The sequence below is a fragment of the Nicotiana tomentosiformis genome, chromosome 11 (assembly GCF_000390325.3).
Source record: "Nicotiana tomentosiformis chromosome 11, ASM39032v3, whole genome shotgun sequence".
NCBI lineage: Eukaryota > Viridiplantae > Streptophyta > Magnoliopsida > Solanales > Solanaceae > Nicotiana > Nicotiana tomentosiformis.
The window spans coordinates 1,393,193-1,420,307 of NC_090822.1; the positions used below are offsets into that span (position 1 = coordinate 1,393,193).

Consider the following 27,115-nt stretch of genomic DNA (forward strand, 5'->3'; position numbering starts at 1 on the left):
GTCGGGGACTACGTGCTTAAAGCTAGAACACAAGCAAGCAAAGACCCATGAGAAGGCAAACTAGGAACAAACTAGGACGGCCCCTACAAAATCACGGCAACAACAAACAAAGGGTCATTCCAACTACAAACAATGGAAGGAAAGAGACTACCAAACAACTAGAATATTACACACCTCAAGTACTTCAACTTTTAAAAGATGGTGTCCCCAAAGTCGTACTCTTTTTCCCTCACTCGAGTTTTGTCCTAATTGGGTTTTCTCAAGGAGGTTTATAACGAGGCGATGACAGGGATACTTCAGGATTGAAGTGCGCACGGATGAAGGCACTGGACGGCTAGTTCATTGTTCGACATCTCAATACTTTTCCAGGTCGAACAATGAAGGGACTAGATACACTGGGACTGGGACTGAAATGCCAGCCAACGCCCGAAAAATATGTAAATCTCTCCAAGTGTACGAACAAAGCACAAACACATGAAGTTTATTTCTATTTTCTCTAAGCATAGGTTACATTCGACCTCGTTCAAATTAACACCTAATCGGCCCTCAACCATGACTAAGCATAGGTTATATTCGACCTCGTTCGATTCAAAATCTAATCGACCCTCGGTCATGACTAAGCATAGGTTACATTCGACCTGGTTCGAATTAACACCTAATCGGCCCTCGGTCATAACTAAGCATATGTTACATTCGACCTCGTTTGAATGTAAAACCTAATCGGCCCTCGGCCATAACCAAACATAGGTCACATTCAACCTCGTCCGAATTAATACCTAATCAGCCCTCGGCCATAACAAAGTATAGGTTACATTTGACCTCGTTCAATTCAATACCTAATCGCCCATCGGCCATAAATAAACATACGATATGTTCGACCTCGTTCGATCTAACATCTACTGGCCCCCGACCACGATCAAACCTAAGCTTGTTTCAACCTCGTTCGACCTCGCTCGCTCTAAATTATTACGACCAAGAAAATAAAGGCAACCAAGTAACAAAATCAAAAAGCATACAACCCAAACAAAAGAAAATGGATCAGGTACAAATAACGAAGCTGGTATTTCATACTTAGAATATATTTTACAAAGGCTCGAGAAGAAGCTCACCAAAAAGTGCACAAGTCTGTGGCAACACAAAAGAAGGAAAAGAAAAGCTACTAATCGTCGCCTGGCGCAGCCGCACCATCGACCTGGTTGCCTAGACCATTGTCATCCCCCCTTCACCAGGCATCTTCTTCAATCCGGTCCACGCCCGCATCATCCTCGTCGTCGCCTGTCTCTGGTGTAGCAGGATCGTAGCCACACGTGACTCGAGCTCCACGTGCCTTAACGCAAGCATCCTCGAGGACGGCTTCCGAAATAGTTCCCGCATTCATCAAATCTCTGAATATATCCAGCTGGGCCTCGACATGAATCCACTCCTAGTACAAATCTCAAGGGACATCAAGGAAGTTAGAAACATGGAAGAGGATGGTCGAGTCAACAATTGTGCCTTCTCGGCCTCCAGAGCAGCAACTCGATCACAAAGGCCAGAAACCTCTTTCTCTAGTTCTCCATTCCGTTCATCAAACCGCTCTTCTTTGAGTCTGGTCGTCTCCAAGGCATTCTCTCACTCGGAATGGAGAACACACATTATGATCTCCAAGGCCTCCGCCTTCCTCATAGCCCCTGACCAGGCTGACTCCGCCTTCTCGAGATCCGCTGCTTTCTCGGTGACCTCACCATTTAAAGCTTCCGCTTTGAACTCCCACTCCTCGAGCTCGGCGCGCAACGAGATCACCTGGGCTTGAAGATCACCGCACTGGGATTCAACCCCTCTACTAACCTCCAATGCCTTCTCTTTGTCCCTTAACGCCCTCTCGAGAACATTGTATTTTTCGATAACCTTCACCAGCTCGCCATCTTTTCCTTCATCTCATCTCGGAGAGCTCGTAAGTTGCCACCTTTGACAAACCACCTACAGATCTCGCGATACTTACCGCGGTACTCATGGTATTTTCTCTCCATCTTTAAAAAATTAGCCTTACGCCTCTCCTCTCTACGAGCTCTTTCAATCTCCAAAATCACAGTGTGAAAGAAAGAGAAAAATAAAACGAAGAGTAAGAATGAAACCTTGAACTTGACATACAAAAACGAAGAGGGATTGAAAAACTTACCCTAGGAGCGAGACCGGCTATGCTCCTGGATAAAGTGGCATCCTTCAACTTTTTAAGGGTTTTACCCTCCACATCAGAACGGAGGGGACCAAGAGTATGGACCACGTCCTCCGTGTTAACCAGCAAATCTCGATCCATGGGGATTGCAATAGTCCTTGTGGTCCCCTCCAACCTTACCTCGTGTCGGGTAAATCCCTCCCCCATCATCCTCACCTCCTCGGCATCCACATCAGAGCACGTCTTGTAACCTTCCTCGGATACGCACCTTCCTTTTATGTCGGCCATCGAAGAAGGACCCTCGACCGGTCGCGAGGCCGATGGCTCATCCGGCCGCAAGTCGTCAGGGACTCTCGTCGATGGTCGTTTCAACTTCCATCATGGTCTAAAAGAGAGACGTACCCTCTGCGACTTCGGTCGATGGCGGAATCATGGGCGGTAATTCGGCGTTATCTTTAAGTTCTATGGTCGTCGTTTCTCGGATGACGAAATCGCCTATCACCGAATTCACAGCCCGAACAACTCCTTCGCCAACGTCCACCGATTTCCTCTTGCCAGGAAGAAAATTACCACCACTCGGTGATGATTCCTCTTCATCGTCCTCGTACACCAGATGAAGCAAATGAGAAGTTGGAAACCCCGCTGATGATATGTCCGCGGGCGCAGAAGAAGACGGTATGGAAGCAGCAGTAGGTGTAGTTGGTGAATGAGTAGGCTTGGCCGCGGCAGAAGAAAAAACAGAGGCAGATGACCAAGCAGGTCTAGCCATGGTCACAACAGGAATAGACTCCAAAGAAGAAGCGACCTTCCTCTTGCGAAACGTAGGAGGAAGAGCCTTCGGTCTCCTCGAGGACCCTCGAACTGAAAAAGAAATTAAGTTTTATCATCACCAATAATGAACTATAGCAGGCGAGCAACCATGTGGTCCAAGGAGAAATAAAAATAATAGAAGAACTCACCGGCCAAGGAAGAAGCAAGCCCGAACCTCTTGAGAAAGTCGGCCACTCACGAATCCCCACCGTGTGGGGTAGATCTGGCCAATCCGGTCAGAAATATTCCCGACCAAAGGAGGACGCGCGACTTGGTTATACAAGGAAGAAAATATGTTTAGAATTTACGACTAGAAATAGACAAATCAAATACCTTTCGCAAAATACGGGTACTTACGAGCGCGATTCCAGGTCTCTGGAAAGCCGTCCGTGTTGGCTACCACGTCCTCGGTTCTGACGAAGAACTAGTTGAGCCAGAACTGACGGCTCGCTTTATCGTCCATCTTCACCACCTAGCATTTACCCTCACGATGGCGAAGATGCAACATCGTCCCCCTATAAAAGCTAGGGGCGAAGAGATACAACATGTGGCAGAGTGTGACCTCGACTCCGGCCAACTCGAAAAATTTTGAGAGCATCCTGAAAAGCTTGTAAATGTATGGAGAGAGTTGGGACGGGAAGACATCGTAATAGCGGCAAAATTCCTCTGCCAATGGGAGAAGGGGGGAGTATAGCTAACCTGGAAAGGATACGCGTAAAGCGCGCAATATCCAGGGCAGTGGATTTGCACCACGTCGCACCTTGCCGGGATCAAATCGATATGGGAAGGGATATTGAATTTTGCCCTAAGTTCAGCCAGATCGACCTCTCCCATCGCTGACTCCGAGATTTCGGGCTCAACTTCGGGCGCCTTCGAGAAATCGGACCTTCCTCAACAACGACAAAGATCCTATCTAACAATAAATGTTATTTATATAAATAAGAGGAATGATTCACCCAATAAAGGATGGATTGGACGAATGTTCCTCGTGACAATGATGAATGAAAGATAAATTCAAGATTTGTTTGAACAATCCTCGGACCTGGCGAAAATGTATGGAATAATATGGGCAAGAATTTTGATAAAAATGCAATCTTTGTATCTTTACAAGAGAGAGAATCTTCTTCTAAAAAGTATTCTTATCAAATGAACATTACATGCCCTTTTTCCTCCCTTCTTTTTCCTATTTATTTGACACATATCTCTAACAAACACTAATAGTATAAGTACAGAGAATATTCACTAGAATATTCTCTTTGATATTCTATTTCAAAAACTAGTCGTTGTTGTCTCGTCAACGATGCTCGACCTCGATCATTACTGCCTTCTTTACCACGAACCTCGTTATCCCCTGGACGACCTCGACTAAATCTTTCCTTAATGATGCATTACCCTAAATATTTTAGGGCAGATTTTGGCCTATACAGTTAGTCCATCCGCTTATTGAGACCGGTCTCAGGCGGGCTCGATGAGCGGATATTGTGTAACGTGATCGAAGTATTTAGACAAAATGAACGAGTCATGATGATTGGGGCGAGTTGGCAGCGTGTCCCATTGTGAGACACATATTCTAGCTGTATGTCACACGAATCAGGATGACGCCGCGGCGACATGCGTCATTATGACGTGATTTCCCGATACGTTGCTTCGTTTCGCGCGTGCCTTCTGATTGGGTTTGCCACTTCGATTATAGCGCCATGTGATGATGGATTAATTCCTAGGGTTTGATGCCTGAATTTTTATAAATAGCGGTGTGTGGGCAATGTTCCAATCTTTACGAAACCTTTTATATCCGAAAATTCTACATCCTCCTCTTCTTCCATTGTTTGAAATTTCTTACTAATTTTAGTGATTCTTACTGCTTTTATCATTTCCTTGTTCGAACATTTTTCCTCAACCAACATGACTAACGTGTCCTCTGTTTCTGGTATGGCAACTGATCCTACCTCTTTGGCGGTGCTTATGCCCCCTCACACCGTAAATAGAATAACTAAAAATTCAAAAAAAGGTTTTGCTTTTGGTCAAAATCTAAATAGGGGTTGAAAGAAAAGAATCTTTCGATTTAGAAATTAGAATTCTTTGTTTGAAAATTTTTTGGAGCCCGGACACGAGGTCTGAATATTAAGTCTGAATCATAGTTCATTTATTGCTAGTTACACCTCCATTATTGCTCATTCTTTATGAACGTTTTGTGCTTATCATTGTTAACGTTTCACTAGATTTGTCTCATCACACGCACGTTTTTAAGATTTGCATCTAGAGTTATTATGTTTAACTAGATTTAACCCATTATTACATAAATATAATGGTTTAACCGAAAGTCAAACTTTTTTTTCAAACAGTTATTACTATAATTTATGTATCTAATAACCCCAATTCAATGCACATCCCCCACTATAACGGGAGAAAATGGAAAGTAGTTATAAACTTATTAGATAAGCAATGCGAGTAGAGATGCTAATGGACTCCTTTGAATGGAGAAACTCGACGGAGAGCGATTTTTCTTGAATAGATCTTAAATTTGATTTTGTCAGGCCAGTAAATTTTAAATATCGGATAATTGTATATTTTTTTTAAAAAAAAAAAAAAGTAGGGGCGCCCGATATTGACAGTTAGGAGTAACTAATTTGTTTCTCTCTCGAATATTGGAAGAAGTCTAGGAAACAATATTATTTATATCCTTGAGCCTTGGTTTTGAATATTGAATCTATATGAAGGTAATTTCAGCCTATACTGAACCAACTAGGTTTGCTCCCGACGGAGATTTGAACCGGAAATCTTATAATTTCAACTTAGTTCATTTATTACTATGCTATGTCTTTGGGTGTAAAATTCTGCAGATTATAAATGTTTTAATTTTGAAATGCTCAATAATTTATTATGCGAAAACTCAATATTTTTAAAAAAAATTTCTTTCTTTCTTAGACTCTATGTTTTGTCAAACATAACCACATAAATTGAAACTAATGATTAGTTATCTTACTTTTTAAGTATTTTTGAGTATGGGTTGAAGTTTATCCCCAAAGAAGTCAAAAATGGATAGAGAGAAAAGCATACAAAAGTCTCAGCTGAAATCGGTTTCCGTTAATTCAGGTAGCAATCACCTGCGTTAATTTTGGCAATATCTTTTGCTGAGGTTGATTGAAGGATTTGAGTTATGGAAAGTTATACATTTGGCTCCTCGGCCAAAAATATTATACCTATTATATTTTACGCAAATATTATACTTTTATGTCGGAAGATGAGCCTTAGAGCAATGGTAAAATTGTCTTTGTGTGACCTATAGGTCACGGGTTCGAGCTGTGAAAGCAGTCACTAATGTTTGCATAAGGAGGGTTCGAGCTATGAAAGCAGTCACTAATGTTTGCATAAGGATATGTTGTCTACATCATAATCCTACGAGTGCGGTCCTTCTCCGGACCTTGCGTGAAGGATGCTTTGTGCACCAGAATACCCTTTTATTATACTTTTATGCTGGAAATTAGTAATAATATTGTGACGCCCTAGACGAATCCCACATCGACAAAACACGGGAGAGATGTTCGGTATATAAATAGACATGTCTTAGACCTTAGTGACGCGTTTTAAAGTTTTTGCGAGCCTATGCCCAAAGCGAACAATATCACTAGTGGAGCGGGCTGTTACAAATGTACCGAGTGAGCATCCAATCTTAGAAAGTAGAAAGTCTAGTTAAAATAGTTGAGTATTCACGACTAAAAATTATGAGTTTACCATTATTTACGCAAAAATACTAAACTTTACCTACTATAATGAGAAAACTTACTCATCATCTCCACTATATCATAGTGGGTAAAATGTCAAGAAGTTTTCTTTTTAACCAATCAAGGTCAAATTCAAAAATATTAATGATCATAGAAAAACTAATTATGGGTTATTTTCTTTTGTCATTGATACTTCATCCTACTATCAAATATTTATTTGCACATGTACATAATTGTGTTTTTCTTTTATGTATAAACAGGTTTGATTTCATCAAATTGAAACTGCAGATTATAAATGTTTAAAATTTGACTAAACTCAATAATTTATCGAATATGCTATCTTTTGTATGTATACTTTTAACAGGAAAAATTTGGTCTAGACAAGTTGGGAAACAACCCGAATCTCCCTACTTCCTTCTTAGATTATTAGCTCCATGATATTTATACTCAGAGATCAAACTAGGATTTGAAGGTTATAAGTTACGGATGTATTTTTGCATTCAGCCAAAATTAAATCTACTCTATAAATAGGGTGCATTTACTACTATATGTCTATATCATTATTTTTAACGACACATATTTATATGTATACATATAATTTTTGCCGAACTTTTCGTGTGCCGATAATCCTATCTCTACAACATAGGTCCGCCTCTACTTATACCAAAAGCTTAGTGTGCAATTTACGTGAAATATATTTTCTAATCTCGCATTTCTTCTTTACTTTTTGAATTTCAGATAGTGAACACCATGTTATAGAAAGTATTCCTTGAAACAATTAAAAGCCACTAAGTATAATCTACCAACAAACAAATTCTACGCTATATATTCCGCAAATGATTTTATTAACTCCAACAAAGTTAAATAAATTATACATTACAAGAATGGCACAAAAACTCTTACATAATGAACCATTCCAACAATTCTATACATTTTTATTTTTATTATTTTTATTATTATTATTATCACACAAAAACAAAATATATTCTAATAGTCAAAGAGGATTAGATTTGTTTAAGCTAAATTCTTTTTCTTTTCAAATCTACAAAATAAAGTGTGGTAATCATTATCGAACATGGGTGCCACCAAATAAGTTGACACTTTAATCCAACAACTCCCTTTCTTTCATATAAATATCATATGCCACAAATTTTTAGAACATAGCCAAAAAATTTCCAAAATGAGGCCTTACTATCTTTTGGTCCCTCTTTTAGTACTCTCCATTATTTCAACAACCACAAATGGCCTAACACAGCAAACTAGCTATGTAAACTCTGTGAAAAAAACTAACACCATTATCCAACAATTCTTGACTCCTCAAAATGCAGCTCGTTCAGCACTTAGACTAAAACCATTAGTGTGGGACAAGAAATTGGCTAATTATGCAACATGGTATGCAAACCAAAGGAGATATGATTGTGAGTTGATTCACTCAAATGGACCATATGGTGAAAATATTTTCTGGGGTAGTGGTGCCGGGTGGTCGCCGAGCCAGGCCGTTACGGCCTGGCTCGCGGAACGACGGTCGTATAACTATTGGTACAATAGTTGTAACGACGGAGAATGTGGCCATTATACGCAAATTGTGTGGAGAGAAAGTAGAAGAATTGGTTGTGCAAAAGTGACCTGTTTTAATGGATTGGGAGTTTTTATGACTTGCAATTATGACCCTCCTGGTAACTACATTGGAGAAAGGCCTTACTAAACTTTTTTCAAGTTGAAAACTTGAAAATTGAGAGAATTCTTCTTATTTTTCATTTTTTGTTTCCTTTTTTTTTAACTGTGTTGTTCAGACCAACTTGCAAGAGGTGAGAGAAGTCTGGAACAAAATGCATTGAATTGGTTTTTGCAATATATTTTCTTGAATTATTTTTTTGTTATTTTGTTTTTTTGAAAACATATGTGAGATTTGAGAAAGGAATTTCTCATTTGATTAAATTGTATCAATAATTTATAACAAGTGTAATATGAATGATTTGAAGTTAATTAATCATGGCTTACGAGCATGAAAAAGTACTGAGCTTTGCTGCTTGGTATGCCATTGACGAGGGGTTTAAGTTTGTTTGTCTGTCATGTTTTTTTTAATGATGTTTCTATTTCTCGAGAAGACAAGTCATTTGGAGGGAAACGAAAAAATTACTTCCTCTAGTTCTTTTTTATATTATTTCTGTCTCACTTTATACGATACACTTACTATTTAGAGAGTAAATTTTTTTCTTGACCATAACTTTTCATGTTTTTTTAAAATACTTAAAATATTATACTTATAGTACTTTAGTATAGTTTGTAAATATGTAAATTTTATTACAAAACTTTTTGAAGATTATGTCTGAATTTACACACAAAAAAAAAGATAATTTGACCTTCATACTCCAATTCGCATCATATAAAATATGCCGAGAAAGTATCATTTAAAGTTTTGACACATCCATTAAAGAAATTATTGAATAACTTTACGTATAAGAGTATTTAACTAATATATATTTATCTATTTCTTAAATGTGTAATTAATGATTTTATTCTTGAATAGTAATTAAAGGTGGAATTGAAAAAATAATACCTTTTTATTTTTAAAAAAATATTAAATATTTTGGACCAGGGAAAAAAAGAAAAAAAAAACAGAAAAGGACATCTCAATTCTTATTTTTATGTTCCTCAATTTTCACACCCTTTACTTTTCTTCTTCTATCCTTCCATTTCTTTTTTGTTGTTTTTCCATTTTATTTTTTGGGATGAGGGAATAAGTCAGGGTAACAGCTGGCATTTAGAAAACAGAGGAATATAGGGGTTCAATTAGCAGAATCGTAACGTAGTCATAGGTTTACAAAAGAATATTTGTTTATAAAAATCTAAAGTAGAACATTATTAATAACAACACTTTAAACTATTCAACACCTTTAAGGTATCTTTGTAAAATATATTGCTAACCAAAAACAATAATCTGACAATAAACCGTCCAAATGCCAGCCTGATTAAGAGCAGACTTCTTGAAGGCTATGCTCCTTTCTAGATTAGATAAAAAATACTTGTTCGGTCTCAATTTATATAATACTGGTCTTGAGTCGATGGTCTATCGAAAATAGTTTTTATATTTTCACGAGATAAAGATAAGGTCTGTGTGCACACTAACTTCCTCATACCCCACTTATGATACTGTTTGACCAAACATGAAGTTAAAAAAAAATAGAAGTTTTGAAACGTATAATCTAAAAGAAAATTATAGATATTTATCTTGCTACAATCATCTCATAAGGTTAAAATAAAAATTTTAAATTTATATTATATCTGAATATAGTAATATGATATTTTCTATTAAACAGACCGAAAAGAAAAATATATCACATAAATTGATATAAAGTAATATATATTTGGTTTTTCAACTTTTGAGCTAAAAAGCTCATTCATTAATCTACTAATGTTCTCTCTCTTTTGATTGATTGGCATTTCATTTTCATGATTCTGCTGTAGACTCAAAAAAGATAAAGTGGAACTTATTTATGTGGTAGAAATAAGTCTATTTCTTGATTTCTATTGCCCATATCTTCACTATATTTCTCTTTCAAACCCTTTATCTTCTCCTCTGACCACATATAACTTCGGTCTCTCCTCGAGCAAAACGAAACCAACAATAAGGAGATACACACCAAACATAATCACTTAAGGGCCGTTTGGCCATATAAATGTTTTTACTTTTTTTTAAATTATTGTTTGCCATAAAATTTTTAATTTACACTTGAGATGAATTTCGAAATTTTTTTAAATTTTGAAAAAACTCCAAAAGATTGTTTTTCAAAATTTTCACTTCAAGCCATTACAAAAATTCAAAAACAGTCCAAAAATTATATTTATGTCTAAACACAACTTTAACTTTCAAATATCATTTTTACTTGAAAAAAAAATTACTTTTTTCGTAATTTTACAATTCTTATGTCCAAACGCCCACTTAAATTAGTGTTGGTTGTTGGAAAAATTGATTATGGAGAATAGGATTTATCAAATCTTGAGGCATGTCAAGGATATTGTTCTTAAGGATATTTTGCCACACAATAAAAAATAAAACTAGTCGTATTCACCAGGATTTAAAAAGCTCTTCCACTTATTAAACTGTAAATAAAACTTGCAGAAAATTTAACAAAGAAACCCAACGTCTAAGGAGGACGAAGAAGATTCAGCTAGATAATCGCAAGTTAATTACTAGTTTAACTCTATTAAATATAAAATAATTTACTAAATAATAAGTAAATATAAAGATAATATTTCAAAAAAAAATATTTTTCAAATCAATATAATGGACATTCCGTTTTGAGATACCACTATTTTCTCCAACAGTTGTAATTTATGTACCTATGAATTCGAATACCAAATATATAAAGTATAAAGAAAATAAAATCTAGGCTGCAAAAGAGTGATGGTAAAATTTGAAGTTTAATTACTTTCCGTAAAGAAAGGTCAGTTAGAACTTAGAAGCATGGATGATGTTATTCATATGTGATAGGTTTAAATTTTGAGAATTGACAAAAATTTACGAGGGATTTTTACATAAATAGTCGATCATATTCGTTATTTACTTTTTCTAACCATACATATAATTTATACATTGATTATACATAATTGTACATATATAATACATAAATTTGTCACGACCCGAAATTTCCACCTTCGAACCGTGATGGCGCCTAACATTTCACTTGCTAGGCAAGCCAACGTTAGAATAATATTAACTAATTTTTAAATTATTAATAATCCAAGAACAAATGCGGAAACAAGTTTTAAATAGAGTGAATAATCCATAAAAATAACGGTATCTAAATACCATCCTAGAATTGGTGTCACAAGTGCACGAGCTTCTACAATAAATACAAATAAGGTCTGAATAAAATAAAGCTGACTAGAAATAAACACACAGCTAAAGTAAAATAGACAGGGACTCCAAAACTGCGGACGCCATGCAGTTATACCTCAAGTCTCCTCTGGTAGTTGAAATCCGAGCAAGTCTACGGTATGCCACTGGGACCAACTCCAAAATCTGCACAAGAAGTACAGAGTGTAGTATCAGTACAACCGACCTCATGTACTGATAAGTGTTGAGCCTAACCTCGACGAAATAGTGACGAGGCTAAGGCGGGTCACTTACATTACATGTACGCTATATTAGTAATAGCAACAATAATAGAAATAATTCAGGTAACTCATTTATAATAATTGAAGCTAACTCAGCAGTCATAACCAATTATCATTTCCATCAATTCTGTTGCAGCATGCAACCTGCTCTTATCATATATTCACATTCAATTCTGTTGCAGCGTGTAACCCGCTCTCACAATATATTCATATTCAATTCTGTTACAGCGTGCAACCCGCTCTCACAATATATTCACATTCAATTCTATTTGCGGCGTGCAACCCGCTCCTCCAATATATTCATTTTAATCAAGTCTGTTGTGGCGTGCAATCCGATCCCCAATATATATATATATATATATATATATATATATATATATATATATATATATATATATATATATATATATATATATGTCGACTTTTAAATAAGTCTATTGCGACGTGCAACCCGATCCTCAAATATGGACTTTTAATAAGTCTGTTGCGGCGTGCAACCTGATCCTCCAATATGGACTTTTAAATAAGTCTGTTGCGGCGTGCAACCCGATCCTCCAATATATTCATTATAATCAATTCTGTTGCGGCGTGCAACCCGCTCCTCCAACATATTCATTTACCAATTCTTATAGAAGAAATTTCCCAAATAATTACAACAATTGATATAAAATTATAAGACAACAAGCATACAATAAATGATTTAATTATGAAATAAATAATGTCGAATAGAAAATTATTATGGAAATCAGGGAGAAACTAGGCAGTTTAATATTTAATATGTTAAATGTCAAATAACAATTAAAACACATAATTCAAATAGCATGTAACAATTAATGCAGAAATTCAAGAATTAATATTTGACAAAGAATAGGAGAGAAACAATTATTATAATAATTAATTTATGATTTAAAATATTTTTAATTTTTCAAGTAAGCAGGCAAATAATTAATTTGACGACGTATAGATACTCGTCACCTCGCCTATACGTCGTTCACATACAATTCACATAATAAATAATTTAAGGATTTTATTCCCTCAAGTCAAGGTTAACCACGACACTTACCTCACTTTGCAAATTCCAATCAATTATTCAACTACAACTTTTCCTTTTAAATTTGTCTCCAAAAGCTTCAAATTTATTCACAAACAATTCGATATATTCAATGCGAATATTAGGAATTAATTCCATATGAATTTACAAATTTTCCGGATAAAAATTCGAAATTTATTAAAATATTCTGCATTGGGACCCGCATCTCAAATTCTGGAAAAACTCGCGAAATCCGAACACCCGTTCCGATACGAGTTCAACCATACGAAATTTGTCCAATTTCGATATCAAATGGACCTTCAAATCTTAATTTTTCGTTTTTGGAAAGTTTTACAAAAATTCCAATTTCCTCCATCTAAATCCGAAATAAATGATGAATATAGACATGTATTTGTGAAATATAATCACTTTTGGTTAAAGAACACTTGCCCAATTCAAAGTCGTGAAAATCCCCCTGAAAATTGCCCAAATCCGAGACTTAAAACTCAAAAATGAATAAAAATGGCGACTTCCGAATTTATGGGCTTTTCTTTCGCATATGCGGATAAAAGTTTCGCATTTGCGGACTCGCATTTGCGAGACAAAGCTCGCATTTGCGATGCCAGGCTGCCACGTGAAGTTCCGCATCTACGGACATCCCTATAGCACCTACGACATCCGCATCTGCGCAAAAAGGCTGCACCTGCGAAAATCCCAGGCCAACCCAGTCCCGCATCTGCGATGGAAGGCTCGCTTCTGCGAGCTCGCACCTGCGGTCAAAAATTCGCAGGTGCGATTACACAGAACCCAAAATTTCAGATTTTGCTTAAGTCCAATTCTTATTCCGATTTCGATTCGAATCACACTCGCGGTACTCGGGACCCCATACGAATATACCAACAAGTCCCATAACATAATACGGACTGACTCAGGGTCTAAAATCACGTCAAACAACACTGAAATTACAATTCACGCCCCGATTCGAACTTTGAGTTTTAAACTTTCAATTTGCAAATCTCGTGCCAAAACATATTAAATGAATCCGGAATGACTTCAAATTTGGCACACAAGTCATAAATGACATAACGGAGCTGTTCAAATTTCCAGAATCGGATTCCGGCTCCGATATCAAAAAGTCAACCCCGTGGTCGAATTTGGAAATCTTTAGCCTTTAAATTACTAGTTTCCGTTAAATGGTCATAACTTGAGTTAGGGACCTCCAAATTAAATTCAGGGCATACGCCCAAGATCCAAATCACGATACGGAGCTACCGGAACTGTCAAAACTCTGATCCGGATCCGTTTGCTCAAAATGTTGACCAAAGTCAACTCAGTTGAGTTTTAAGGCTCTATTTCACATTTTAATCCATTTTTCACATAAAAACTTTTCGAAAAATTGTACGGATTACGCACGCAAGTCGAGGAATAATAAATGGTACTTTTCGAGGTCTTAGAATACATAATTACTTATTAAATTTAAAGATGACATTTTGGGTCATCACATTCTCCACCTCTAAAACAAACGTTCGTCCTCGAACGGAGTTAGAAAAAGTGCCTGAACTGGAGAAAAGGTGTGGATACATACTCCGCATGTCCGACTCGGACTCCCAGGTAGATGCCTCTACCGATTGACCTATCCATTGCACCCGAACTGAAGGATAAATCTTAGACCTCAACTGTCGGACCTGTCGGGCTAGAATAGCCACCGGCTCCTCCTCGTAAGTCAAATCTTTGTCCAATTGGACTGAGCTGAAATCTAACTCATGGGATGGATCATCATGATATTTTCGAGCATAGACACGTGGAACACCGGATGAACCACTGATAAACTAGGTGGTAATGCAAGCTTGTAGGCTACTTCACTCACCCTTTCAAGAATTTCAAAGGGTCCGATATACCTAGGGCTCAACTTGTCCTTCTTTCCGAACCTCATTACACCTTTTATAGGTGAAACCCGAAGCAATATTCTTTCTCCAACCATGAATGCAATATTACGAACTTTACGGTTGGCATCAATTTTTTTTTTCCCTAGACTGAGCTGTGCGAAGTCGATCCTGAATAATCTTGACCTTATCCAAGGCATCCTGTACCAAATCGGTACCCAACAACCGAGCCTCTCCCGGTTCAAACCAACCAACTGGCGATCGGCATCGCCTTCCGTATAATGCCTCATATGGAGCCATCTGAATGCTCGCCTGGTAGCTATTATCATAAGCAAACTCTGCAAGTGGCAAGAAATGATTCCAAGAACCTCCAAAGTCTATAACACAAGCGCGAAGGATATCTTCCAATATCTGAATAGTGCGCTCTGACTGTTCGTCTGTCTGTGGATGAAATGTTGTACTCAACTCCACCCGCATTCCTAACTCACGTTGTACAGCCCTCCAGAAATGTGAGGTAAACTGCGTACCTCGATCTGAAATCACAGACACGGGCACACCATGAAGGCGGACAATCTCACGAATGTAAATTTCCGCTAACCTCTCTGAAGAATAGGTAACTGCCACTGGAATGAAATGGGCTGACTTGGTTAACCTGTCTATAATGACCCAAACTGCGTCAAATTTTCTCTGAGTCCGTGGGAGCCCAACAACAAAATCCATAGTGATACGCTCCCACTTCTACTAAGGAATTTCTAGCTTCTGAAGCAAACCACCGGGTCTCTGATGCTCGTACTTAACTTGCTGATAATTCAGACACCGAGCTACATGTGCAACTATATCCCTTTTTTTTTTTATCCTCCTCCACCAATAATGTTACCGCAAATCTTGATACACTTTGGCGATACCTGACGAATAGAATACCTGAAACAGATTAAGATCCTTTTTGTTTGAACAGATACTGAAGGCTACGGTGATTAGTAAATACCTCACACACGACACTGTAAAGGTAATGCCTCCAAATCTTCAGCGCATGAACAATGGCTGCCGATTCTGAGTCATGAACAGGATAATTCTTCTTGTGAACTTTCAATTGCCGGGACGCATATGCAATTACCTTGCCATCTTGCATTAATACTGCACCAAGCCCAATGCGAGAGGCGTCACAATATACCGTATACGATCCTGAACCTGTGGGTAATACCAACACTAGCGTTATAGTCAAAGCGGTCTTGAGCTTCTGAAAGCTTAACTCACACTCGTCTGACCATCTAAATGGGGCACCCTTCTGGGTCAATTTGGTCTTAATAGTTGTTCATTATCAATTACAGAATCGTCAATTATCTTCATGTTAACAAAAATCTCATTTCAAACCTTCACAATACTAATAACGAGATGCGAGGCATGAAAATCTCATAATTATTTACCCGAATTAATGAGTCGCATTTAACGCCACCTGGGCGGGCACCTACCTCGTAGGTTACAACTAAATATTACAACATAAAATTGGCAAGTATGCATAGAGAATTTCATTAAAAAAAATTAATTAATTAAGTCTAGCAGGTATGACTCCCTATTAGTACTATAGTACAAATTTAATTTCACAAGGGAGAATTTAAACACAGGATTTTTTATCACAAGGATCTCGTTCTTATATAACTTCCATCGTAGCTCATAGCCCGGTTTAAACATATCAATTTATTTTTAAAAATACAAGGACCTCGGCCTCAGTTCTGAATCACAAGTAATATGCACATCTTGCCAACCGAAACTTTCCATTTTCTCCTTTTAAATAACTTTCGTTAAACAAAATCACAAGACATAATGAACCCCACACCAGTAGGGCATATAATTCATAATTTGTAATCAATTATCCGGAAATACATCAAACATACCGAAATAAGTACAAGAAAGGCACCTTTATCCTCACAGATCTTATTAGAGTCCATCATGGAATGATATGTGTAGTTATCTCCATAAAAACTCCCAACGGAAGTAGACACATAAGTAGATTATAGAATTACTAAGCCCACTCATAAGTGGAGCACAATGGGAGGACTCGTCTTGATTCTCAGAACCGAATCAAGTTAAGGAAATTATTCCTTTATTTATAAATCGAGGTCGTACCTATAACGACACCATCTGAAGTAACGACCTCCACCATACCATAAAAAAAATATAACAATGGATGGGTCTCCACCTCTAGGACGCCTTCTACCCGCCTGTCCTCCACCCTTAACTGGTCGTGTGGGTGGTGTAGTAACTGCAATGGGGCACGTAGCCTGAGTGCTTCGATGAAATATGCCTCTCCCAAGTTTGGGACAATTTTCTCATGATGTGCCTAGTATCATCGTATTCATAACAACCCCTTTGCGGGTTTGGCTGCTCATATTGAGTCTGTGCTAGATGGCTGGAATAATCATTGTAGGAAACTCATGCTGGTGGTGCATTAAAAGAACTTACTGGAGTACCCCGGGTAATCCGATATGCGGACTAGACTGGCCGACTGCCCGAGCCCCTGCCATAATGATTTTTACTTGCAGAGTAGAATCCACTGAATCCCCTAGAATTTCGAAACGTCTTGGTCTCTTTATCTTGGCAATTTCTACCACTAGCGAAAATGAAGTATTAGTCTGTAGCTCCTGAGTCATACAAAATTTTACGATCATAATTAAGTCATTTAATGAGTCCGTGGCCTCGTTCTCTGGCTGTAGGAAGCAAAGTAGGAATATGACGGGCTAACTTATTGAACCCGATGGCATATTATGACATCGTCATAGTGACCTGATGCAATCGTTCAAACCTTATGCGCCATGCATTACGGATAGTCCGGGAAACAAACTCTTCCTAGAGTATTTCTGAGAACCGAGCCAAGTGGGTGGTGTTGTATTGACTGGTCTGCTCTCTTCATAGGCTTGCCACGGACACCTGTGGAGAATTATCTCTCCCAAAGCCAATTTCTTCTTTTGTTATGCTGACTCAACACTGTTGAGCTGACCCAGTTCTTAACATACTCTTCGATTCTCCTCAAAGGTAACCCTTACCCCTATTAATATATAACGATCACAAAAGTAGAGCTCCATACAGACAAATCTTGGCACAAACCACATAGTTCAGAATCTCGTCAATCACTGTACTTCCTCCGAAGCACCCCAAAATCCGCAACCGTAACGTCCACACTGAGTAGACCTTCTGTAAATTTAATGTTGTTTCTCTAACTCCTTCGGTACTGAAGTATAAGATTATTACGGAGGTGGACATACCGCAAGCCCCAACCTTATTCTCTACAAGATCTCAGGCCTTAAACACATGTAAATTTTTGGGAGAACCTTTCAGTACCACATATATACATTTCAGGCCAAAACTGATATAATACATGACTCGCAATCCATTCATCGATAGTGGACACCCCCACTCGGCGCAAAGTCATAGTTCACCACGTCCGATGGTCCAAGGTACGCTGCATCCCCCCCCCCACACACACATTATTCACTGGGTGATCTCTTCATACGTCCGCATCTTCAGTCGGAATCACACGTTGAGGCAATGTTTGAGCATCTCTGGCTCCCTCGTAGTTCATCTGCGGCATCACGAACCGTCGATGTACAATTGATACCGAGTGCGCAATGTCATATACGAGTAGATACAAAGGAATGTGAGATATAGGTTTCAAGCAAAATCAATATCGCACGATAAGGAATGAAAGAGGTGATATTGTTCCTAAACTTCATAGCCTCTGAGAGATAAGTACAGACGTCTCCGTACTGATCCTTCAGACTCTATTAAGCTTGCTCGTGGCTGGTGAGACCTATGTAACCTAGTACTTTGATACCAACTGTCACGACCCGAAATTCACACTTTCGGACCGTGATGGCGCCTAACATTTCACTTGCTAGGCAAGCCGACGTTAGAATAATATTAATCAATTTTTAAATAATTTTTAAATAATTTTTAAATTATTAATAATCCAAGAACAAATGCGGAAACAAGTTTGAAATATAGTGAATAATCCATAAAAATAACGGTATCTAAATACCATCCTAGAATTGGTGTCACAAGTGCACGAGCTTCTACAATAAATACAAATAAGGTCTGAATAAAATAAAGCTGTCTGAAAATAAACACACAGCTAAAGTAAAATAGACGGGGACTCCAGAACTACGGACGCCATGCAGTTATACCTCAAGTCTCCTCTGGTAGCTGAAATCCGAGCAAGTCTACGGTATGCCACTGGGACCAACTCCAAAATCTGCACAAGAAGTACAGAGTGTAGTATCAGTACAATCGACCCCATGTACTGGTAAGTGTTGAGCCTAACCTCGACGAAGTAGTGACGAGGCTAGAGCGGGTCACTTACATTACCTGTGCGCAATATTAGTAATAGCAAAAATAATAGAAATAATTCAGGTAACTCATTTATAATAATTGAAGCCAACTCAGCAGCCATAACCAATTATCATTTCCATCAATTTTGTTGCAGCGTGCAACTTTCTCTTACCATATATTCACATTCAATTTTGTTACAGCGTGCAACCCGATCACCCAATATATATATATATATATATATATATATATATATATATGTGTGTGTGTGTGTATATATATATATATATATATATATATATATATGTGTGTGTGTGTGTATGTCAACTTTTAAATAAGTCTGTTGCGGCGTGCAACCCGCAATTCTGTAATATAGATTTTTAAATAAGCCTGTTGCGGCGTGTAACCCGATCCTCCAATATATTCATTATAATCAATTCTGTTGAGGCGTGCAACCCGCTCCTCCAACATATTCATTTACCAATTCTTATAGAAGAAATTTCTCAAATAATTGCAACAATTGATATAAAATTATAAGACAACAAGCATACAATAAATGATTTAATTATGAAACAAACAATGTCTAATAGAAAATTATTATGAAAATCAGGGAGAAAATAGGCAGTTTAATATTTAATATGCTATATGTCAAATAACAATTAAAACACATAATTCAAATAGAATGTAACAATTAATGCAGGAATTCAAGAATTAATATTTGACAAAGAATAGGAGCGAAACAATAATTATAATAATTAATTTATGATTTAAAATAATTTATGATTTTTCAAGTAAGCAGGCAAACAATTAATTTGACGATGTATAGACACTCGTCACCTCGCCTATACGTCGTTCACATGCAATTCACATAACAAATAATTTAAGGGTTCTATTCCCTCAAGTCAAGGTTAACCACAACACTTACCTCGCTTTGCAAATTCCAATCAATTATTCAACCACAATTTTTCTTTTTAAATTTATCTCCAAAAGCTTCAAATCTATTCACAAACAATTTGATATATTCAATACGAATATTAGAAATTAATTCCATATGAATTTATAAATTTTCTGGATAAAAACCCGAAATTTATTAAAACATTCGACAGTGGGACCCGCGTCTCAAATCCCGAAAAAACTCACGAAATTCGAACACCCGTTCCGATACGAGTTCAGCCATATAAATTTTGTCCAATTCCGATATCAAATGGACCTTCAAATCTTAATTTTTCGTTTTTGAAAAGTTTTACAAAAATTCCAACCTTTTCCATCTAAATCCGAAATAAATTATGAATATAGACATGGATTTGTGAAATATAATTACTTTTGGTTAAAAAACACTCACCCAATTCAAAGTCGTGAAAATCTCCCTCGAAATCGCCCAAATCCGAGACTTAAAACTCAAAAATGAGTAAAAATGGTGACTTCTGAATTTATGGGCTCTGCCCAGTCATTTCGCATCTGCGGATAAAAGTTCCGCATTTGCGGACTCGCATTTGCGATGCTAGGCTGCCATGTGAAGTTCTGCATCTGCGGACATCCTTGTCGCACCTGCGACATCCGCATCTGCACAAAAAGGCCGCACCTGCGAAAATCCCAGGCCAGCCCAGTCCCGCATCTGCGATGGAAGGCTCGCTTCTGCGAGCTCGCACGTGCGGTCAAAAATCCGCAATTGCGATTACACTAGAACCCAAAAATTCAGATTTTGTTTAAGTCCAATGCTTGTTCCGATTTCGATTCGAACCACACTCGGGGTACTCGGGACCCCGCCTGAATATACCAACAAGTCCCGTAACATAATACGGTCTGACTCGGGGTCTAAAATCACGTCAAACAACACTGAAATTATAATTCACGCCCCGATTCGAACTTTGAGTTTTAAACTTTCAATTTGCAAATCTCGTGCCAAAACATATTAAATGAATCTGGAATGACTTCAAATTTGGCACACAAGTCATAACTGATATAACGGAGCTGTTCAAATTTTTAGAATTGGATTCCGGCTCCGATATCAAAAAGTCAACCCCGTGGTCAAACTTGGAAATCTTTAGCCTTTAAATTACTAGTTTCCGTTAAATGGTCATAACTTGAGCTAGGGGCCTCCAAATTAAATTTCGGGCATACGCCCAAGTCCCAAATCACGATACGGAGCTACCGGAACTATCAAAACTCTGATCCGGGTCCATTTGCTCAAAATATTGACCAAAGTCAACTCAGTTGAGTTTTAAGGCTCTATTTCACATTTTAATCCATTTTTCACATGAAAACTTTCCGAAAAATTGTACGGACTGCGCACGCAAGTCGAGGAATGATAAATGGTGCTTTTCGAGGTCTTAGAACACTGAATTACTTATTAAATTTAAAGATGACATTTTTGATCATCACAAAATTATACATATATTATATCTCCACCGGTTATTTTTAGTTTAAACGGTTGGATGAGCAGTTATTTGGGTTAATTTTTCAATTAATGACATGCAAAGCAGGGGATTGAGGATTTATTGTAGCGACCTAAATCTGGTTGGGCTAGGCCCATCAAAGTTTTTTCATCGAATAACCGGCCAGATTCAATATTTACTTTTGCTGTTTGATCTACATAGATTATATATGTAATATAATATATATATCGACTACTTTTTATTTAAGAAATTAGAATGGCGACTATTTGTGTTAGTTCTTCAATTCTTAATTGATTAAGCCCAATTAACTGGCACAGCTTGCCGCTCCATCATTAAGATCCTAGCCCATCAACAGGTTTGACGTACTATTACGGTAGATCCATGTACACAAAATTTTTAACAAGCGATATCATTATTTGAAAAGACGAATAAATAAATAAATTACTATAATATATAACAGTATTACTTTTTATATGTTTGTACTTTATATTTTCTTGTTTATAAAATATGTTAATATTTTGTATTAATAGGGGCCCTATTAAATTAGAATTCATGCTGGAAAGTTTATATTGGGGATAAAACGCTCCCTAATAAATGTGGCCATATACAGAGGCGGATCCAGAATTTAATACTTATGGATTCCTGCAGCGACCTCAAGTAAATTTTCAATAGTAAACACATTCAAACATTTATAGATATTTAGTAAATTTTTCGAATATATTTACACTATTTAGACAAAATCTACTGGATTCACGTGAACCCGTAAATCGGGAGGTGGATCCGCCCCTGACTCCATATCCAGGGACACTCTGCTGATTAAGAAACTGAGTATAATTACTTTCGTCCTTTAATGTTTCTTCGATTGCGCTAAATTGTTAATGTTTCGTTCCTATTGTAGTATACTAGTTTTCACTTAATTGGCGGACTTTTAACATTTACAACAGTTACCATGGTGAAACTTGTATCTAAGTAATAGTGACTTCACCAGCGGAGGAGGATCTGAACCATAATCTTATTTTATTTAGTTCTTTTAAAAATATATATATATATATATATATAAAATACTTTTTTAATACAAATATAGAGTTTGAGGTAAAATTATTGAATTTTGCAATCGCCCCCGTTCACCAGCAAAAAAACATTTATACAGTCAGGGCAATTACTCTTGGGGTTTCACTTTGTTTCTTATTAGTCGGTTGCAAAAAAACTAGCACATTCTTATATTTGTTGGATTATATATCGCAGCGAAAGCAATTTCAATTTCATATTCACGTGTAAATTATACAATTAGCACATATAGAGATTATACTAGTTACCTCTTAAAACGTGCAAAACAGATCAATTTCAGTCTCCAGTTTCAGAGTGGCAAGACCACGATCTCTAGAGAAACGTTCCACAGTCTTCTACTGTGTTACCCAAATAATATTCGGACAAAGAAAATCTCGGGTGGGTGAAATTTCAAGGGAAAACGTGTAAAAAATGGTCAGCCCTATACCGTGTATATAGCCACGTTTTTTTAGGGTAAAAGCCTTTTCCAAAACCTATTGGCTTTTCTTTTTGCACAAAGGAAAGATTTCCTTTATTTCCTATTATTTAGGCACAATATGGACCACAAAATTTAATTAACAAGGTTTCCTATTATGAAATTAATTGCGAATTTTGAAATTAATTTCTACCATAATAAATTACGAAATATTTCACTAAAAATTCGTAATTGAACTCCTTAATTCAATTTTAAAATTCTTCCATAAAACCTTTTTTAACTCCCCATGTTAAAGTTTCGGATATTAAACAATCAAATCAAATTACTGACAATTTAATTTATTGATTACTTCATTTAGACTTTCGCTTAGCTTATTTCATGTGTCAGATGCAACATCCACCGGTCGGGTTTACACACGAAAATGTATAAGCTTTCATAAAGGAGTATCATCAATCTCAAAGTCGAGACATGGATTCTATCAACTAATTATTATTTCGCCAATGTATATCATTATTGTCCAATTTATCAGGCTTATTGACACACGAAAGAATGTTGTCTTTTAATAAATTAAAACAATAAATGATACACACAACTAATAATAATTATATCAAGATTAAGAGTATAAGTACATTGAATGGATTAGAGAAATTATTTTATTAAGTCGGTATAAAATACTCATCTCTATTTGATCCGTCCAATATATACAAAATGTAGTAGCACAAGAAATCGGAATTAAACCATTTTCATAATCAAAATAAATTATATTTAATCTTGTGCTACAACCATTCCGATGGTTTGTCCAATTTCATCATTAGATTGTAAACATAAACTTTATGACATATAAGAACCGATGATTTAATCTTCTGTGTATAAGCTAAACTTTATACACTAAAACATCTACTATATAAGCAAAGGACACATAGACTAATACATGATCTATTTTTAAGAAAAAAAGCTTTATTAAATTGAATAAATAAACAAACAATTGTTCCATAAAAAATACTACAACAATACGCATGATTTATAGTATATCCTAACAATATTTACTTAATCACAAGTTTTTATAATCATACAAATATTATGTCATATTTATGATCATATATTTTAAAAAAATTATAGTCTGATACGTGTTATATCATATTAAGACCAGAGGTTCAAAAACATTCATTTCTTTATTAACTTTATTTCAAGTCAAACTATGATAAACTAAATGAAATAGAGAGAGTATAAGTTAATTACAAGTAAATTTTTATGATATATTTCAGCCAACGATTATGGTTAAACTATACTAACGGTAAAAAAATCTTCATATGATCTGTGACATGTATATAATTTAAATTCTTCCTCTTATTGCAACACATGTCACTTTTCTAATAGTGCCATGTAAAACATTTTCAATGGACCGTTTATGCCAAGTTGTCACCATCAGATTGAGCAAAAACAAAACAAAAAAAGGAAGTTCACGGGTTCAACATATATAACTCACGAGAGAGGCCTTCCAATTATTATTCAATGCCAATATATGACAAAATGACGTTTGGCACAAATTGTCAAATACCATTTGGCTATGTTTACAACCATAGAATATTACCAAATGATTAATATGATCGACCCAAATAAGTGTGCGGAGCCACATGCACCAAAGGGTGTCAACCAATACCTATTCGCCGGAAAATTACATTGTATAGTTCGATAATATTTTTGAAAAATATGTATATATACTATATAATGACACCCTTGACTTCTTGATGAGTTTGTTTCTTTATATTTTGACTCCCCTTAATGTAAATTCTGGCTCTGTCACTTCACATAACATGCATTTGCCCTTTGAAGAAAGCCTATTTCCAAAAAATTATACTCCAATATGATAGCATCATGTATTATTTACTCTCTGTTTTATTTATATAAAGAGGTTTGGAGTTACGCAGATCAAGACACCTAATTTTAGTGTGAATTCGGGCATATATTCTTCAAGTTTTCTGATATAGAATTGACATATGAAAATATCGTAAAAGATACTATAAGTCGACATATTTAATAACTTAGAATATTAAAAAAGAAATTGAGAAAATTATAATCAAAGAAAATTGATAGTTTAACTCTGTAAATAATAATAGTATTACATAAAATGAAATAAAGGGATTACAATTTTGATGTTCCTTTTTACTTCTTGGATTTTGTCACCTTTTGAAATTATGCATTTTGATTTTTGTATATCTCTAAAAATGGAGCCTTAACTTCTGACTTCTGAGTGAAAAAAAAAATACTCTTGAGTTTAAAAAGTAAGAAATAAAGAGCATGATGAGAGGATTGAACTAGGGGTCGAGAAAGAGGCACAAGAATACATGATTTCATAGGCGGCTGTAAAAATTTTAAAACATGAGTTTATTAAAGTTTAAACCGGTTTAAAAGGTTTTTTTGGGGACTTGTGCGGGCTCGCCCATGGGTGGGATACTTGCAAAACGTTCCGAGACTTATGTGTGAGGCTCAGTTCTATGAGGCTTATGCCCCAAGCGTCCTGCTACGCACTCTAAATACGCCTAACGCTCAACACTCGAGGCTCGCCTGACTGTTCCTGAGTAAATTATGTGTTAAATTTTCTACGTTTGCACAGTTGACCATCAAAATTCTCTAATAAATGAATGATAAATTTTTTTATTCATCTATAGATATATGAAGATTGTGAGTAATTCAAATAAATATCATTTGAACATTTTATTTGAAAGTAGATTAGTAAAATTTTGCATTTTCACTTGTTATTGGTATACATGTCATAATTTGATTTCTCTCAAAATTATCAAACTTATTGTATTGTTATTTGAAAGCAATCTATGTTTATTCACAAAGGAGTAATATTTAGTATGTAAGACTAATAAAGTTTGATTATTCACTTTTAGGAAGGTAAAATGTGTAATTTAATAATATTTTTGGTTTGTAATTGTTTGAAAGTTAAGATAGTTAATTTGTATCTCTTAATAACTTTAATACTATTGCATTATTTCTACTTTTTAAAACATGCTAGATATTTTGATTTTTGATTTGATTTTTGAGTTTCTTTACTTTCTTTTTATTTATTTATTTTTAAATATTTTAATGTACTTTCTATATTTTTTGAATAAGGGTAACAAAACTGATCTCCCCATAAATTCTCACCCAAAACAAATATTCCTGAAACGCTTATATAATAAAGGCAAGAACCACATTATTCAATGCACTTTCCCTAAGAAACAATCTATCTGTCTCTCCATAACCAAAAAAAATGAAGCCCTTTTTCTTCCTTCTATTTCCTCTATTCTTCCTTCCCAAAATCACCTCAACTCACACTCTTCAAATTCCCTCAAAATCTTTATTACCATCACTTGATCAAACCACCCTAAATAAAAACTTAGACAATGACACAATTTACAAAATCTCAAAGCAACTATGTTGGAATTGCTTAGGAGAAGCAATTCAATTCTTGTTTCATCACAATTTAGTAAGAGCAACAAAAATGGAGTTACCATTAACATGGAATTCAAATCTTGAAAAATATGCAAAATGGTGGGCAAGTTCAAGAAAAGAAGATTGTAGACTAATGCATTCATTTCCAGAAAGTGATTTTAAATTAGGAGAAAATATTTATTGGGGTAGTGGTTCTACTTGGACTCCAACAGATGCTGTTAATGCTTGGGCTGATGAACAAAAATATTATAATTATGCATCTAATTCTTGTGTTGAAGGGCAACTTTGTGGACATTATACTCAAATTGTGTGGAAAAGTACAAGGAGAGTTGGATGTGCTAGAGTTATTTGTGATAGTGGTGATGTTTTTATGACTTGTAATTATTTTCCTCCTGGGAATTATATTGGTGAGAAACCATATTGACGTTAAATTGGAGTTTTATGGTTTTACATTTGGATTCAAATTGATAATCTCTAATACTATGACTCTTATTCTGATATTGTTATGTATAAATTCAAGTTGAAGGTCTATCAAAAATAACTTCTTTACATTCACAAGGTAGGAGTAAAATCTGCATACATATACTATCGTCCCAGACACCACTAGTAAAATTAATTGAGTATGTTGTTGTTGTATATGATTAAGTATCAAGTCACATGGTTGATGGTACAATTCTTTTTCTTTCAAATATTTTGTGTTTAGAATCCACGGGTCCGACTATAACTTGAATGTGCGCGGTAAAAAGCTCATCTA

The 27,115-nt window shown here is 36.0% G+C and overlaps 2 protein-coding genes across 2 annotated transcripts; both read left to right on the top strand.

Moving 5' to 3' along the window:
- Positions 1 to 7,839: 7,839 nt before the first annotated feature.
- LOC104111089 (pathogenesis-related protein PR-1-like) lies at positions 7,840 to 8,732 on the top strand. The gene has a single exon (XM_009620692.3). It carries the CDS (start codon positions 7,868 to 7,870, stop codon positions 8,390 to 8,392), a length of 525 nt encoding a protein of 174 aa, XP_009618987.1. The 5' UTR covers positions 7,840 to 7,867; the 3' UTR covers positions 8,393 to 8,732.
- A 17,381-nt stretch (positions 8,733 to 26,113) lies between these two features.
- LOC104101123 (pathogenesis-related protein PR-1) lies at positions 26,114 to 26,859 on the top strand. Its single transcript, XM_009608542.4, has one exon. The coding sequence runs from the start codon at positions 26,180 to 26,182 to the stop codon at positions 26,783 to 26,785; it is 606 nt and encodes a 201-aa protein (XP_009606837.1). The 5' UTR covers positions 26,114 to 26,179; the 3' UTR covers positions 26,786 to 26,859.
- Positions 26,860 to 27,115: the final 256 nt, after the last annotated feature.